This window comes from Thermobia domestica, chromosome 13 (assembly GCF_964235325.1).
Source record: "Thermobia domestica chromosome 13, izTheDome1.hap1.1, whole genome shotgun sequence".
Classification (NCBI taxonomy): domain Eukaryota; kingdom Metazoa; phylum Arthropoda; class Insecta; order Zygentoma; family Lepismatidae; genus Thermobia; species Thermobia domestica.
The window spans coordinates 86,342,369-86,357,157 of NC_137466.1; the positions used below are offsets into that span (position 1 = coordinate 86,342,369).

Below are 14,789 nucleotides of genomic sequence, written 5' to 3' on the forward strand. Positions count from 1 at the left end.
TATGTTCTATTTCTTAACTTTGAGCATTCTTTTACATATGGAAAGATTCTTTAACGTATTTAAATGCTCCATTACGTATAGAGAGCTAAATGACAAACAAGCATATGCAAGGTTTCGAAATATTGTATCATTAAGTATTTCAATCAATGTTGCTTTTTTAAACACTTGGTAACAAGTCTTATTATATTTAAAAGAAGAAAAACACATCTGCAAACTTTTTCCCGATTGCAAAGGCTGGCTTGGAGGTTCGAACCTGGCTTACTTTTTCCCGAAGATACCCGAAGCTGGACTTAGAAAATTTTTGCCTCAAAACACCAATAAAGAATGCGCTCAACCTTTTTGAGACAAGGTGTACAGTACACTCTTGTCCTAATCGTCTGTAGGTAGGGTGTATGCCTTTCTACGCTCCCAAGCCGACAGATGCCACCATTGTTGTTTTTTTGTGGCATATTTCAGCGTTGTCACTTTCAGTTGACTTTGCGCTGTTGCGAAGTAACCATTTTGTTACCACCATTTTTTTTTTTTTTTTAAAGGATGAGGAAACAGCAGACCGCCTAGGTGAAATATTGCTCCCGTACGTGTTGAAAGTCTTCTATGGATTTCAAATCTGGACACATTTTCAGAACACAGAGAAACAGATTCTGCAGCCAGGTTTACTTCGAGACAGCATAGAGCAAACTGAAGTGATAACGCTGAAACTTGCCACAGACAAAAAAAAAAAAAAAAAAAAAAAAAAAAAAAGTCATTTATAGGCTTGAGAGCGCAGAAAGATCTACAATCAACCTACAGACAATTAGAACAGAGAGTGCACGTACTTACTTATTGACCTCATAGTTTTGATTAAGAGCAGAATATATATATTTACGTCTTCTATATACTATGTTAACTTTCATATAGAATAAAACCTGCTTTCAACGAACCCTTTATTAAGCGGAAAACTGCCTTAAACTTAAATATTTCACGGTCCCATTAATTTTGCAGTAAAAATCGCGTTAAACCCCTTCGTTCAGTTCATTAAGCGGAAACTGTATTATACGGACAACAGAAAGTAAAATAAACCTTTAACGGAAAATTCTGAGTTCCGGACCACAGTGTTTAGAAAATTTCTACACCCTTTGAGAGAAGAAACATACATTACACACATACACATACTCTCTCCCTATGGCCTGTGGAAGCCGGAGGTTACGTGCTGCGTTCACAAAATCTCTTCACTGACTTGTATCCTTAGCCAGCTAGCTGTGTTATACATTACACTGTCTGTAATAAATTTTTCGTACTTTGTTAATTCTTTCTGGACAGTGTTGACCTTCCCCAATCACTACTCATATTTACCTCCCCCCTCCATGATTTTCGGCTAGTCCTACGGAGTATGTCAGCTGGAGCTACTTTCTCTGATCGCAATGCCGAGGATTACATCAATATAAAAAGTGATGTGCAAACTGAAGCAGAAACAACGAATACAGATGCCATGCTCAAGAATCATACGGAAAGTCGGAACGAAGAAAATGAGCTGGGGAAGGAGAAGAATCCGATATCGAATTGGAAGAAGAGACGTACCAAGATGCTCTAAGAAGTTTAAAGGAACTGCAACAATTTGCCTTACGGAAAAATAACTCTAATTTACTTAAGATTAGCTAAAGTGTGTGAGGAAATGTCGAGAAGCCAAGCAGCAGTGCATAGAGAAAACTTGCTTGATTATTGGAAAAAATAAAGAAAACACGTACATAGCATATTTTGTGTTCATTTAGACCTTTTTGTGTATTAATTCGTAGAAGAAAGAAATACTGTAATTGAACAAGGTACGAACAGCAATGTATTGTTTCAGTGTGTCCATTATAAACATGCATTTTTTTAAAAGGAAAGGCCTGCCTCCATTAAGCGGAAACCTGACTTTCACGGAAATTTTTGCGAGTCCTGCTCGATTCCGCTAAAGACAGGTTTCACTGTATTTATAAAATTCATATTCCTTACTACCTACTGACGAAACTTGCAAGCTTCAAAACTACAGTTCTTCTCACTAACCTCCTTCTGCTACTTCCGTGTACAGTTTGTTTTCAAACAGCTAGTGTTTATAATTAGTTTCTTTAACTCTTCGTTATTTTTAAGTTCCTTATAACTTTTTCCTACATTTGTTCATTAGTTTTTCGTTACTCCTAGTAATTGTCCATTTTCTTCTCCATATCCGCATTTTGAAAGTCTCCAATAATTTTATTCGCCTTTCCATAGTGAAAACTTTTGCTCTATACGTTATATAAAATATAGTATTGTTAATATTTGAAAAAGACAAAACAAAGAAAAATCATAGAAATGATGCTGTACCCGACTGTTCCAAATGAGTTAATGATGATATGGTTATATACTAATTTTCCATTTAGATTCTAATGTCTTTGGAAGACTTCGAGGAAACTTTGGTTAGATTACAACAGTTGGTAAAAGAAGAACACGCAGTGTTTGGCGAATTTGCTGAAGAGACCAGAGATTCGTTGAAAAAATTAGGTAAATTACTTTTTATATATATAAGTTGGTTTAGCTTTGTTGCTCCGTACCTTCTCATTGCTTTATGGCTTAGTTTCTCATCCCAAATAAAGTATACAGCAGTGCATTATAGTCAGGGACGGCTTTAGGATTTAAATTTTGGGTAGGCCCTCTCCCTCGCTTGTGGATACTACATATACACATTTGATTGATTAATGACAATAGGAAATTATTTTAACAGTAGTGGTTGATGCTGTTTGTTAAATAATTATCTACCATTAATATAAAAAGTGGAAAATATATTTACTCTTTATTGTATCTTCTCGCATTTATATATTTTTCAAAATTTTTGGTAGGCCCGTACCTACCCGGTCTACCCGCTAAAGCCGCCACTGATTATAATGTTAATTAAAAGTAATAGTTTGTAACAAAAATTGCATAATATTATTTGCATTTAACAAAAAATAATAATGTCCAAAGATGAAACACATGTATATTAATCGATAGACCTTATTGAGCTCATAAAAATTATATGGATGAATGTAAATCCTTATGCGTAGTTTTTGAGTAAAACGATTTTTTGTGAACTTTGTAATTAATGGCGTACGACAAGAACGCGATTTATTAAGATGAAACTGGCACTGGAGTGTACTTTCATTAAACTTTTCATTCTGGCACTTGCAAGATGACAGTACATTGTACGGTTAATGAGATATAGCCCAAAATTAATATCGACTCTTAAATTTTGAAAATGAAATGAAATTTTTGAGTTTAATATCCCCCGATTATGCTCTATAGGCTAAGGGAGAAAATGATTAAAGCAAGTGAGTGATAATGGAAGAATTAGTGGAATGAGAAAGTGGGAGGAAACGTGAGTACTCCGAGAAAACTCACGGATACGATATTGTCCATCACAAACTTACTTGGGCGGGGATCAATTCAGGGATCCTATGCACCAGAGGTGAGCCCTCTACCACTAAGCCACCATGCCTTCCAACTCTTAAATTTTATTTTTGGTTTAACTATAATGTTCAGCAAAGACGAGACCAGGGGCGGATCCAGGGAGGGCGATCGGGGCAATTGCCCCCCCCCCAGAAGAGGAAACTTTATTATATATATATATATATATATATATATATATATATATATATATATATATATATATATATATAAAACCCATCCCAAAGTTTGGAGCCCTTAAAAGTAGCAGTATGACAACCCACCGCCCCCCCCCAGAAGTCGGTTCTGGATCCGTCCCTGGACGAGACATATATTAATCGACATATTGCATACATAAAAAATAGCATGCTTGGGAGTAAATTTTCATGCGTAGGATACTTTTCGAGAAAATCTAGAAAAAAAAAATAACTTTATGGCGAAAAAAGTTGTCATTCGTTGGCAATATTACATTACTGCATTCATACCCTACAACACCAATAATAGAATAGATATTTATTTATGTATTGTATGTGTGAAACAATACACTGTTATAGCGGTTTCTGTTGTCTTCTAACCATTCCACAAATACTACTCTACTGTTTAACATAATAATATTACATAACTGGTTCATATCCTTTTCCCTCCCACTTTCGTCATTCCATCATTAACATCCATCTCATCACCACAATTTGTGTTAGCCTGGACACATAATTATGAGACGTTAAAGTAATAACATTTTATTATAATATCAGACTTATCGAAGCATTACAACTCAATAGTCCTTCCGCGGTCTAGTCGCTAGGGCGCACACTTTTGATGCACGGAGTCCGGGTTGAGTTCCTGGTATGGGAGACAAACCATTTGAACGTGTTAGGATGGTTCGACGTCCTTAAACTGTAGGGCGACGTCTTATATATTTTTCGAGATGAGACAGCACTTTTAACTACATCATTTCGAAATCTTTCAGTTTAACGTCCCATGATTATGTCCTTTAGGCTAAGGGGGACGGTGATTAAGGCAAGTGAATGATGATACAGGAATTGATGGAATGAAATGTGCAGAAAACGTGAGTATCCAGAGAAGACCCACCACAAAGTTACTTGTCCGGGGATTGAACCAGAGGCCCCACACATCAGAGGTAAGTTCTGTAGCACTGAACCAACGCACCCCATGTACCATTTCGAGACGAAACAATCGCAAATCTCGTACCGTGGATAACACTAAATAGAAATATCATGAAGTACAGCGATAAGAGTTTTGGGAATGTTTGTTTTCACTGCAAAATGTTATGTACAAAACAAGGAAAACATTTCTTCTATAAGTAATATATATATATTTTTTTAAATAAAAATTGTACAAGAATAATCCAAAAATTAAGTGTTGCCATCTCAATCTGTAAAACATAATTTAGTGACTTTTAATTTCATGTATTAACAGTAGTATTTGAATCACTGTTGGGAGAAATCAAACACTAATAGATAAATTAAATTAATTATTTCAGTTTAACGTACCACGCTTATGCCCTTTAGGCTAAGGGAGACTGATGATTAGGTCAAATGAATGATGATAGAAGAGTTGGTGGAATGAAATGTAGGAGGACATGGGAGTACCCCGAGAAAATTCACGGACACAGTGACGATAATAGATACCTTCTGCTACTCAATAGTGTATATTTATCATACAGTGCATAAATAAATAATCTATTCTAGCAGAATAAACATTATCAACTGCATCAGGATTGACAATAAATGGCATACTTTTAGCGCCTCTCGATTTTGTCCCAAAACTACGCATAAGAATTTCCCTTGAACCAAGTCACTTTGTTTAGGTCGTTGTCATCTATCAATTAATGTCATGGGCGTCCGAAAAGAGGGACAGGGTGGGGCCCGGGCCCCCCTCTGACTAACGAAAACAACTTAAACTGCTGACGATTTTCTTAATACAATTCAAAAATATCAAACGTAATATAGCAGCCAGGGAGATGCCCCCTCTGTAGAAAATTTTCTTCGGGTGGCCATGATTAATGTATCCGGTGCCTTCCATCTCAATTCAGGCAGAGTATGTACCATCACCATCTCAGATATTGTTGAAACTTTTTTTATAGCAACTAGACATGTTTTTAAGAGACCCATATTTTTTTGTTTTGTCGAAAATAATTTTCCCGCCAAGTAATGGGCCATCAAAGACATGGACGAGTTTATGAATTGTAAAAGACATGGAAAATGGTCAACTTCGGAGCCCCACCATTCAGCTATGGAGACAGGTAGAGTTATAATTCTTGTTGTGGTATGGACATAGGGATATAAATAAACTATATTTTATTATAGTTTGGTTTGCGTATGCGTATCTTTTTGTATACACGACTCCAAAAGTGCATTACCACCTGCAATTCTCCGTTTCCTGCAATAGCAGGCAACCCAAAAAGCTCAGCGCTTGGGTTGGTTGCACATTCGAAAGGCGTTGGACCAAACCTCAATTTTGTTACAAATATATCAGTGTGGCAAACTGCAAATAAGAAAATAAAATAAATTGTTAAGACTTACCATTTTATTATCGTGATGGCAATGGATGACATAAAAGTTACAAAATCATCTTACCTAAGCAGTTCAAACAAGGTGAATGGTAAGAAACACACATAAGAGGAAAGCAGTTTCTTTCCTTTTCCAAAAGAAAATCTCGTAAAAAAGAAAAAGATTATATAATGTAAAGGTTTAATATAAAAGCCTAACACCCCAAAACAAACATCCACACGATACAGAAAGAGAGAGAAACACAGAATAAGGAACACCAATGGCTTAGCTGACTAGCGATCCTCTCATACAAGATAAAGAGATGGGACCTTAGTTGTAAACCTAATTGTTATATAATAATAATAATAATAATAATAATAATAATAATAATAATAATAATAATATAATAATAATAATAATAATAATAATAATAATAATAATTATTATTATTATTATTATTATTATTATTAAAAATCGTCTACTTTCCCAATCTCTGACCTACCTAAGAGCATGTCTGTATATAGCGGTCATGTGAGTACCTTTTGTCAATGAGTGGCCCTAAAGGTAAAAGGGATGCAAATATCTGAGAGAGAGGAACAAAAAACTTTCTTATGATAAATTCTAGGGGAAAGTTCGAGGAATTGCTTTGGACGGGTGCTTTCTTGTTTTTCTGGGACAGAAAATTGTATCGGCTAAGAAATTATAGTATATAATATTGCAAATTTGCAAGTGCATTTATTTACAATGCAATTTGAGGTAATAAAGAAATTGAGGACTTCGGGACAAACGACTTGTCAAGTCCAAAAACTGAAACTATAAAGGAGATAGCTTCACAAGGATTTCTATTCATCTGATTTTCTTCAAACTCGGAATACCCACCTATTCCATCTTGCCCGTCCTAGGTTGGCTGTTATACAGAGGTCTCTTTTTTTATAGAATACCAAACAGTTATAATCAAGTAACAACTGATGTGGACATTTTTTCGAGCTATCCAGTGTTTGAAAGAGCAATTAAGCGAGCTTTGACGGAATAGTTTTACTTTTACACTCTTTTTTTTTCTATGTTGTTGTTATTGTTGTCTTGTTTTTTTCTTTCTTTTGTTAGCATGTCCCTGTGTAAAATGGCAAAGTTATGCTGTATCTGGGAAATTGTTCAATAAATAAAAATAAATAAATAACTTGGCACATATATACTAGACCGAAAATAAATGCACACATGTTTTTTTTTTGTTTTGTTTCTTTCGGAGAACAGGTTAAAGGAGGCAAAGGGTCCCTTTTAAAAAACGGTACCTTTGATTTAAAAGGACCAAATTAAAGAAACGATACTCTGCCGATGCAAAGATGACTTCAAAGTACAAAATACGGGTTTTGAAGTTTTTCACAGAGAAGTTTTGCAGAGGCAATGCTCCTTCGAAATGAGAAAGGACCCCGAACAATCTTTATGGAAATTGGATTTCGGTGGAATTGCTTGGAACCGTGTTATGTTGTAGATATTATGTTCCTGAGAAAATGTCTCAATGGACACAACCAAAAATCGTTGGCCGTTTTGCCACCATGAGGCCACTTTCTTACAAAAAAGCTGAAGAAAACGACATTCGAGATTTTGGACAAAAATACTAAAACCGTGATGTTGTAGATATTGTGATTCCGAAAAGGTCCTAATGGCCATAACCACCAAACACTGATATTTGGCCACTACAGGGCTACTTTTTTTAAAACAGCCAAACATAGTGATATTCTGAATTTCAATGAAAATCAGTAAAACTGTGATGTGTTGTAGATGTTGTGATCCTCATAAAAAGTCTCAATAAGCACAACCACCAATCACTGACCGTTTGGCCACTACGAGGCCACTGTTTTGAAAGTAACCGAAGATGGCGATGTTCTTGATTTCGGTAAAAATGACTAAAACTGTGATATGTTGTAGATATTGAGATTCTGAGAAAAGTTCTTAATGGGCACAAACACTAATCAATGACCGTTTGGCCACAACGAGGCCACTTTCTTGAAAGTAACCGAAGATGGCCATGTTCTGGATTTCGGTAAAATCACTGAAACTGTGATATTTTGTAGATATTGTGATTCTGAGAAAAGGTCTTAATGAGCACAACCACGAATCACTGATCGTTTGGCCACCACGAGGCCACAATTTTGAAAGTAACCGAAGATAGCCACTTTCTGGATTTCGGTAAAATGACTGAAACTGTGATATGTAGATGTGGTAATTCTGAGAAAAGGTCTTAATGGGCACAAACACTAGTCAATGACCGCTTGGCCACAACGAGGCAACTTTCTTGAAAGTAACCGAAGATGGCCATGTTCTGGATTTCGGTAAAATCACTGAAACTGTGATATTTTTTAGATATTGTGATTCTGAGAAAAGGTCTTAATAAGCACAACCACTAATCACTGATCGTTTGGCCACCACGAGGCCACTATTTTGAAAGTAACCGAAGATGGCGATGTTCTTGATTTCGGTAAAAATGACTAAAACTGTGATATGTAGTAGATATTGTGATTCTGAGAAAATGTCCTAATGGGCACAACCAATAATTACTGACCGTTAGGCCACTTTTTTGAAAGTAACGGAACATGGTGATGTTCTGGATTTCGGTAAAAATGACTGAAACTGTGATATGTTTTAGATGTGGTGATTCTAGGAAAAGATCTTAATAGGCACAACCATTAGTCACTGACCTTTGGCCACAACCAGGCCACTTTCTTGAAAGTAACCGAAAATATTGATGGCCTGAATTTCGGTAAAATTGACTGAAATTGCGATATGTTGTAAGCATTGTGATTGTAAGAAAAAGTCTTAATGGGCACAGCCAATAATCACTGGCCGTTTGGACACTACGAGGGCACTTTTTGAAAGTAACGGAACATGGTAATTTTCTGGATTTCGGTAAAAATGACTGAAACTTTGATATGTTGTAGATGTGGTGATTCTGAGAAAATGTCCTAATGGGCACAACCAATAATTACTGAGCGTTTGGCCACTACAGGGCTACAGTGAAGTTTTGGATTTCGGTAAAAATGACTGAAACTGTGATATGTAATAGATCTTCTGATTCCGAGAAAAGGTCTCAATGGGCACACCCACTAATTACTGACCGTTTGGCAACAACCAGGCCACTTTCTTGAAAGTAACCGAAGATGGTGATGTTCTGGATTTCGGTAAAAATAACTGAAACTGTGATATGTTGTAGAGCTTGAGATTCTGAGAAAATGTCCCAATGGGCACAACCAATAAATACTGAGCGTTTGGCCATTACCGGGCCACTTTCTTGAAAGTAACGGAACATGGTGATGTTCTGGATTTAGGTAAAAATGACTGAAACTTTGATATGTTATAGATCTTGTGATTCCACGAAAAGGTCTCCATGGGCACACAAACTAATCACTGACCTTTGGCCACAACCAGGCCACTTTCTTGAAAGTAACCGAAATGGTGATGTTCTGGATTTCATTAAAAATGACTGAAACTGTGATATGTTGTAGATCTTGTGATTCTGAGAAAAGGACACAACCACTAATCACTGACCGTTTGGCCACTACAGGGCCACTTTTTGGAAAGTAATCCAAAATATTGATTTTCTGGATTTCATTAAAAATGACTGAAACTGTGATATGTTGTAGATATTGTGATTCTAAGAAAATGTTCTAATGGTCACAACCAATAATTACTGACCATTTGGCCACTACCGGGCCACTTTCTTGAAATAACGGAACATAGTGATGTTCTGGATTTCGATAGAAATGACTGAAACTGTGATATGTTGTAGATCTTCTGATTCCGAGAGAAGGTCTCAATGGTCACACATACTACTCAGTTTCCGTTTGGCCATTGCAGGCCACTATATTGAAAGTAACCAAAGATGGTGACATTCTAGATTTCGGTAAAAATGACTGAAACTGTGATATGTTGTAGATATTGTGATTCTGAGAAAAGGATTTAATAGGCACAACCACTACTCACTGACCGTTTGGCCACTACAGGGCCAATTTTGGAAAGTAATCGAAAATGTTGATTTTCTGGATTTCGGTAAAAATGACTGAAACTGTGATATGTTGTAGATATTGTGATTCTGAGAAAAGGATTTAATAGGCACAACCACTAATCACTGATCGTTTCGATACTACAGGGCCACTTTTTTTTAAAGTAACGGAACATGGTGATGTTCTGGATTTCTTAAAAAAATAACTGAAACTGTGATATGTTGTAGATCTTGAGATTCCGAGAAAAGGTCTTAATAGGCACACCCACTAATCACTGACCGTTTGGCCACAACCAGGCCACTTTCTTGAAAGTAAGCGAGGATGGTGATGTTCTGGATTTCGGTAAAAATGACTAAAACTGTGATATGTTGTAGATCTTGTTATTCTGAGAAAATGGTACAACACCTAATCAGTAACCGTTTGGCCACTACAGGGCCACTTTTTGGATAGTAATCGAAAATGTTGATGTTCTGGATTTCGGTAAAAATGACTGGAACTGTGATATGTTGTAGATCTTGTGATTCCGAGAAAAGATCTGAATGGGCATACCCACTAATCACTGACAGTTTGGCCATTACAGGGCCACTTTTTTAAAGTAACGGAACATGGTGATGTTCTGGATTTAGGTACAAATGACTGAAAAGTGATATGTTTTAGATCTTGTAATGTCTCCATGGGCACACAAACTAATCACTGACCTTTGGCCACAACCAGGCCACTTTCTTGAAAGTAATCGAAGATGATGTTCTGGATTTCGAAAAAATAAAACTGTGATATGTTGTAGATCTTGTGATTCTGAGAAAAGTGCACAACCACTAATCACTGACCGTTTGGCCACTACAGGGCCACTTTTTGGAAAGTAATCGAATATGTTGGTTTTCTGGATTTCGCTAGAAATGACTGAAACTGTGATATGTTGTAGATATTGTGATTCTAAGAAAATGTTCTAATGGTCACAACCAATAATTACTGACCATTTGGCCACTACCGGGCCACTTTCTTGAAATAACGGAACATAGTGATGTTCTGGATTTCGATAGAAATGACTGAAACTGTGATATGTTGTAGATCTTCTGATTCCGAGAGAAGGTCTCAATGGTCACACATACTACTCAGTTTCCGTTTGGCCATTGCAGGCCACTATATTGAAAGTAACCAAAGATGGTGACATTCTAGATTTCGGTAAAAATGACTGAAACTGTGATATGTTGTAGATATTGTGATTCTGAGAAAAGGATTTAATAGGCACAACCACTACTCACTGACCGTTTGGCCACTACAGGGCCAATTTTGGAAAGTAATCGAAAATGTTGATTTTCTGGATTTCGGTAAAAATGACTGAAACTGTGATATGTTGTAGATATTGTGATTCTGAGAAAATGTTCTAATGGGTATAACCAATAATTACTGACCGTTTGGCCACAACCAGGCCACTTGAAAGTAACCAATGATGGTGATATTCTGGATTTCGGTAAAAATGACTGAAACTGTGATATGTTGTAGATATTGTGATTCTGAGAAAAGAATTTAATAGGCACAACCACTACTCACTGACCGTTTCGCCACTACAGGGCCAATTTTGGAAAGTAATCGAAAATGTTGATGTTCTGGATTTCGGTAAAAATGACTGAAATAATGGAGTGTCAGTGGGTCAATTGGATTAAGATTTTTAAGTGTGTTGTGGGTGAACAGGATATGACTCACTGCAACACACAACCCACCGTGACCCACTTTGACCAAACAATCCGTTCTGACCCACGCTGACCCACCGAACTACTATGACTCACCAACCCATTCTGCTGAGTGCATTGTAAACAGCTTCTTCTGAGCACTGGTGAATTTGTCTACGTTTTACTTTCAAGGCCTTCTTTTTTCTTCTTTTTCATTTGTTTCTATTGAAGAAAGAACTTCAGGCACTCTTGCAGAACTTTAGGAAATTGATCATATTTGCAATTGTAATAATAGCAATAGGACTTACTTCTTGACTTTTCAGACACAGCCTAAGAGTTTTTAGAGGAGCTAACTACTTGTTTTATTTTGAATCACCTATAACGTATGAATTATTATATAAAAATGTAATATAACTATGTATGTGTGATCATCAACATCAAAGTAAACTGAAATGATATTTGGCATATACATAGTTAGGCCCTAATCTCAATATTATTTTTTAAAACTCCCTTTTGTTGGGGGGGCATTTTCTATATATAGGATTGATTTCTAAAAATAATCGAAAACGATCGATATTAGTTGACTGCCTAATATTGATATTAGGCAGTCCTTGATATGAACCACCGTGACTGCCATGATATAAATTTAACTTCAACTGCTTCTTCAATGTTCTTCTTTTTAGTTTTTACTTTCTATGGTTAGAGTCGAGGGTGAAAAAAAATATGCTGTTCAGAAAATGCTGTTTACAATGCAGTGAGCAGAGTGGGTCATGGTGGGTGATGGGTCGCAGTGGGTCACGGTGGGTGGTGGGTCACATACTGTTGACCCACGTCCCACTCAGAAAACTCGACCCACTGACCCACTCACCCACTCCAACTCTGGTTAACGTTTCGGCGTCTGGAGTAAACAAGTTCTGCCAGAGGAACTTTTTTCTTTCAAAATATATTTTTATATGTTCATATTTATTATTATTATTAATTACTTTCTTGTATTTTTTCCTACATTATCTTAGATTAGTGACCGCGGTTTAGGATAGATTATGTAAAGTCAAATACGGTTATGTATGTTTACATTTTCGTTTCTTTCTTTCAAAATGCACTCCTATCTGTTCACGTAGTCCAAACGTAGGCATACACCTCTGTATTGATCAACTATAACATTGTAGTGTATGAGTTTATTTGCTTCGGCTCTTCTGAGTTTAAGATGTAAGTAAAAACATATTAAGAACAAATAATAAAGAAACTAAGTTTACCTGATGGATAAAAATAAGAAATTATATAAAATGCAATGAGCTGATCAGTACGGTACTGTATACGTACTTTTGGGCCACCCTGTATATTATTAATAATTTATTTCTTGCATTTAATAATAACTAGCTGAAAATAACCACTTTTCGCATGGGTCAGATAAAATATCTATGTAAACAAACTGAACAACGAAACGAAAATATATCGGTAATTTTCTACTACTTTTACATATCGCGGGAAACGCCCCTTGAGACCCCCTGGTTCAAAATTTAAAAAGAACGCCTCTGGCTCCCAAGCGATGGGAGCTGTATTTAGAATTCAACGCCTTTGGAAGAATCACCATTCATCTCAGCGACCGTGAAAACTAAGGATTTGATACTAATATAGGTCATTTTGGATTATTTTTACGTGTTTCTGTACATCTCCCCCCTCCCGATGACCCCGGCCCGCACGCGATGGTAGCTGATTTTGAAAGTCATCGCTAATTGAAGTGTCACCATTGATCTCAGTGACCGTGAAAACTATGAATTCGACACAAAAATCGGCAATTTCCTAATATTATTACATGTCTCGGTAAACGTCCCCCTCCCCTGAGACCCCTGGTTCGATTTTTTAAAAATAAAAACCACTTGGTCCTGGTCTGGGGCCTGGACAAAAGTATCCGTTATTAAAATTTAGTAACTTTTTGTCAACTCGTCTGATCCCCAGGCCGCACACAGACAGACACACAAGCAAACTCGAACAGATAGAACAAACAGCGTTCTTTCGCATAGAATGTTGTTGCTTCCACCCAGCCTAAGTGCCGGAGGGCTTCTTTTATACGTAAACACGTCTATTGAATCTGCCTCTTCTATCGAAGTAATGGGTCGCGTGTAGTGCTAGTATTAGCTGTTTTGTTGTTATTGACCTTGAAGAACTAACAAATGGTTTCACATCAAGTCACAAGTCGCTTTGGTCCGTGAAGTTGATATACAGTAGAAATGACCTATGCCTTACTCACCCGTTGTGAAATAGAAATATTATGTTGGTTTTATCTGAACACCCACAAATCTGTTATAGCAAGAGGCCTTTCTACAACTACTTCCAATCTAGATTAAATTTCACGGCTAACTTTTTGAATCATACACAAGAGTATCATTGATATGCTAGTGTTAATAATATTTATGGAACCAAAGACAGGTTTTAAACTACCAAATTGTGCTGTGCATAAAGTCGGAAATCTTATAGAGTGATTTAATCCGTGTGTCTGTTGACAGATACCAAAGCAAAGACAGAAAGTGATATAGAGACAGGGGCGGATCCAAGGGGGGGCGTTACTGTTTTTGCTCTATGGCGAGGAACGTTCAAACATAATATGGCTAATTTTAACAAATTCTGCTTTGAAGAATAAAAGGTTTTCCTGACTGTTTTTTTATTATTTTGATCAAAAAAGCGCTCTGGAATAGTAAAATGAGCCTCCCCCCTTCTCCATTTTTTTTAACGAAGTAATCTGAGATGGGAATTACGATTACGAAACACACAAATTTTAAGTTCACTTACGTAAAATGGTCTTCGGAAGCAAAATTTCACTGATTTTTTTTTTCACATGGACCAATCATTTGCTTGCTTGGTGTCTTCTTCGCTAATAGCAGTAGTACACACACAACTCGTCCAGAGGTGGATCCAAGGAGTCGATCGCCCTCCCAGAAGAAACTTTATTTTATATATAAATAAAACCCATTCCAGAGTTTGGAGCTCTTAAAAGTAGCTCTAAGTAGCAGTATTACCCCCCCCCCTTCCAGAAGTTCGTCCTGTATCCGCCCCTGCGTAGCACATTGCCGATAATCACAAAACACTTATTTTCACTTCTCTTATGCTCTTCTGGAAACTTGTACTTTGCTGAAAGTCCATGTGGAAGCATAAACAGCACTTCAACTGTACGTAATTCATGATTTATTCATAATTCTGCT

General features: G+C 36.7%; 1 protein-coding gene across 2 annotated transcripts in view; it reads left to right on the plus strand.

Moving 5' to 3' along the window:
• Positions 1-14,789, plus strand: part of LOC145668291 (tetratricopeptide repeat protein 23-like) — a 138,354-nt gene that overhangs the window by 77,141 nt on the left and 46,424 nt on the right. For both annotated transcript variants that reach the window (XM_081736018.1, XM_081736017.1), the window contains exon 6: positions 2,376-2,496. In XM_081736018.1, coding sequence (XP_081592144.1) covers positions 2,376-2,496 — 121 coding nt within the window. The remainder of the gene's footprint in view (positions 1-2,375; positions 2,497-14,789) is intronic.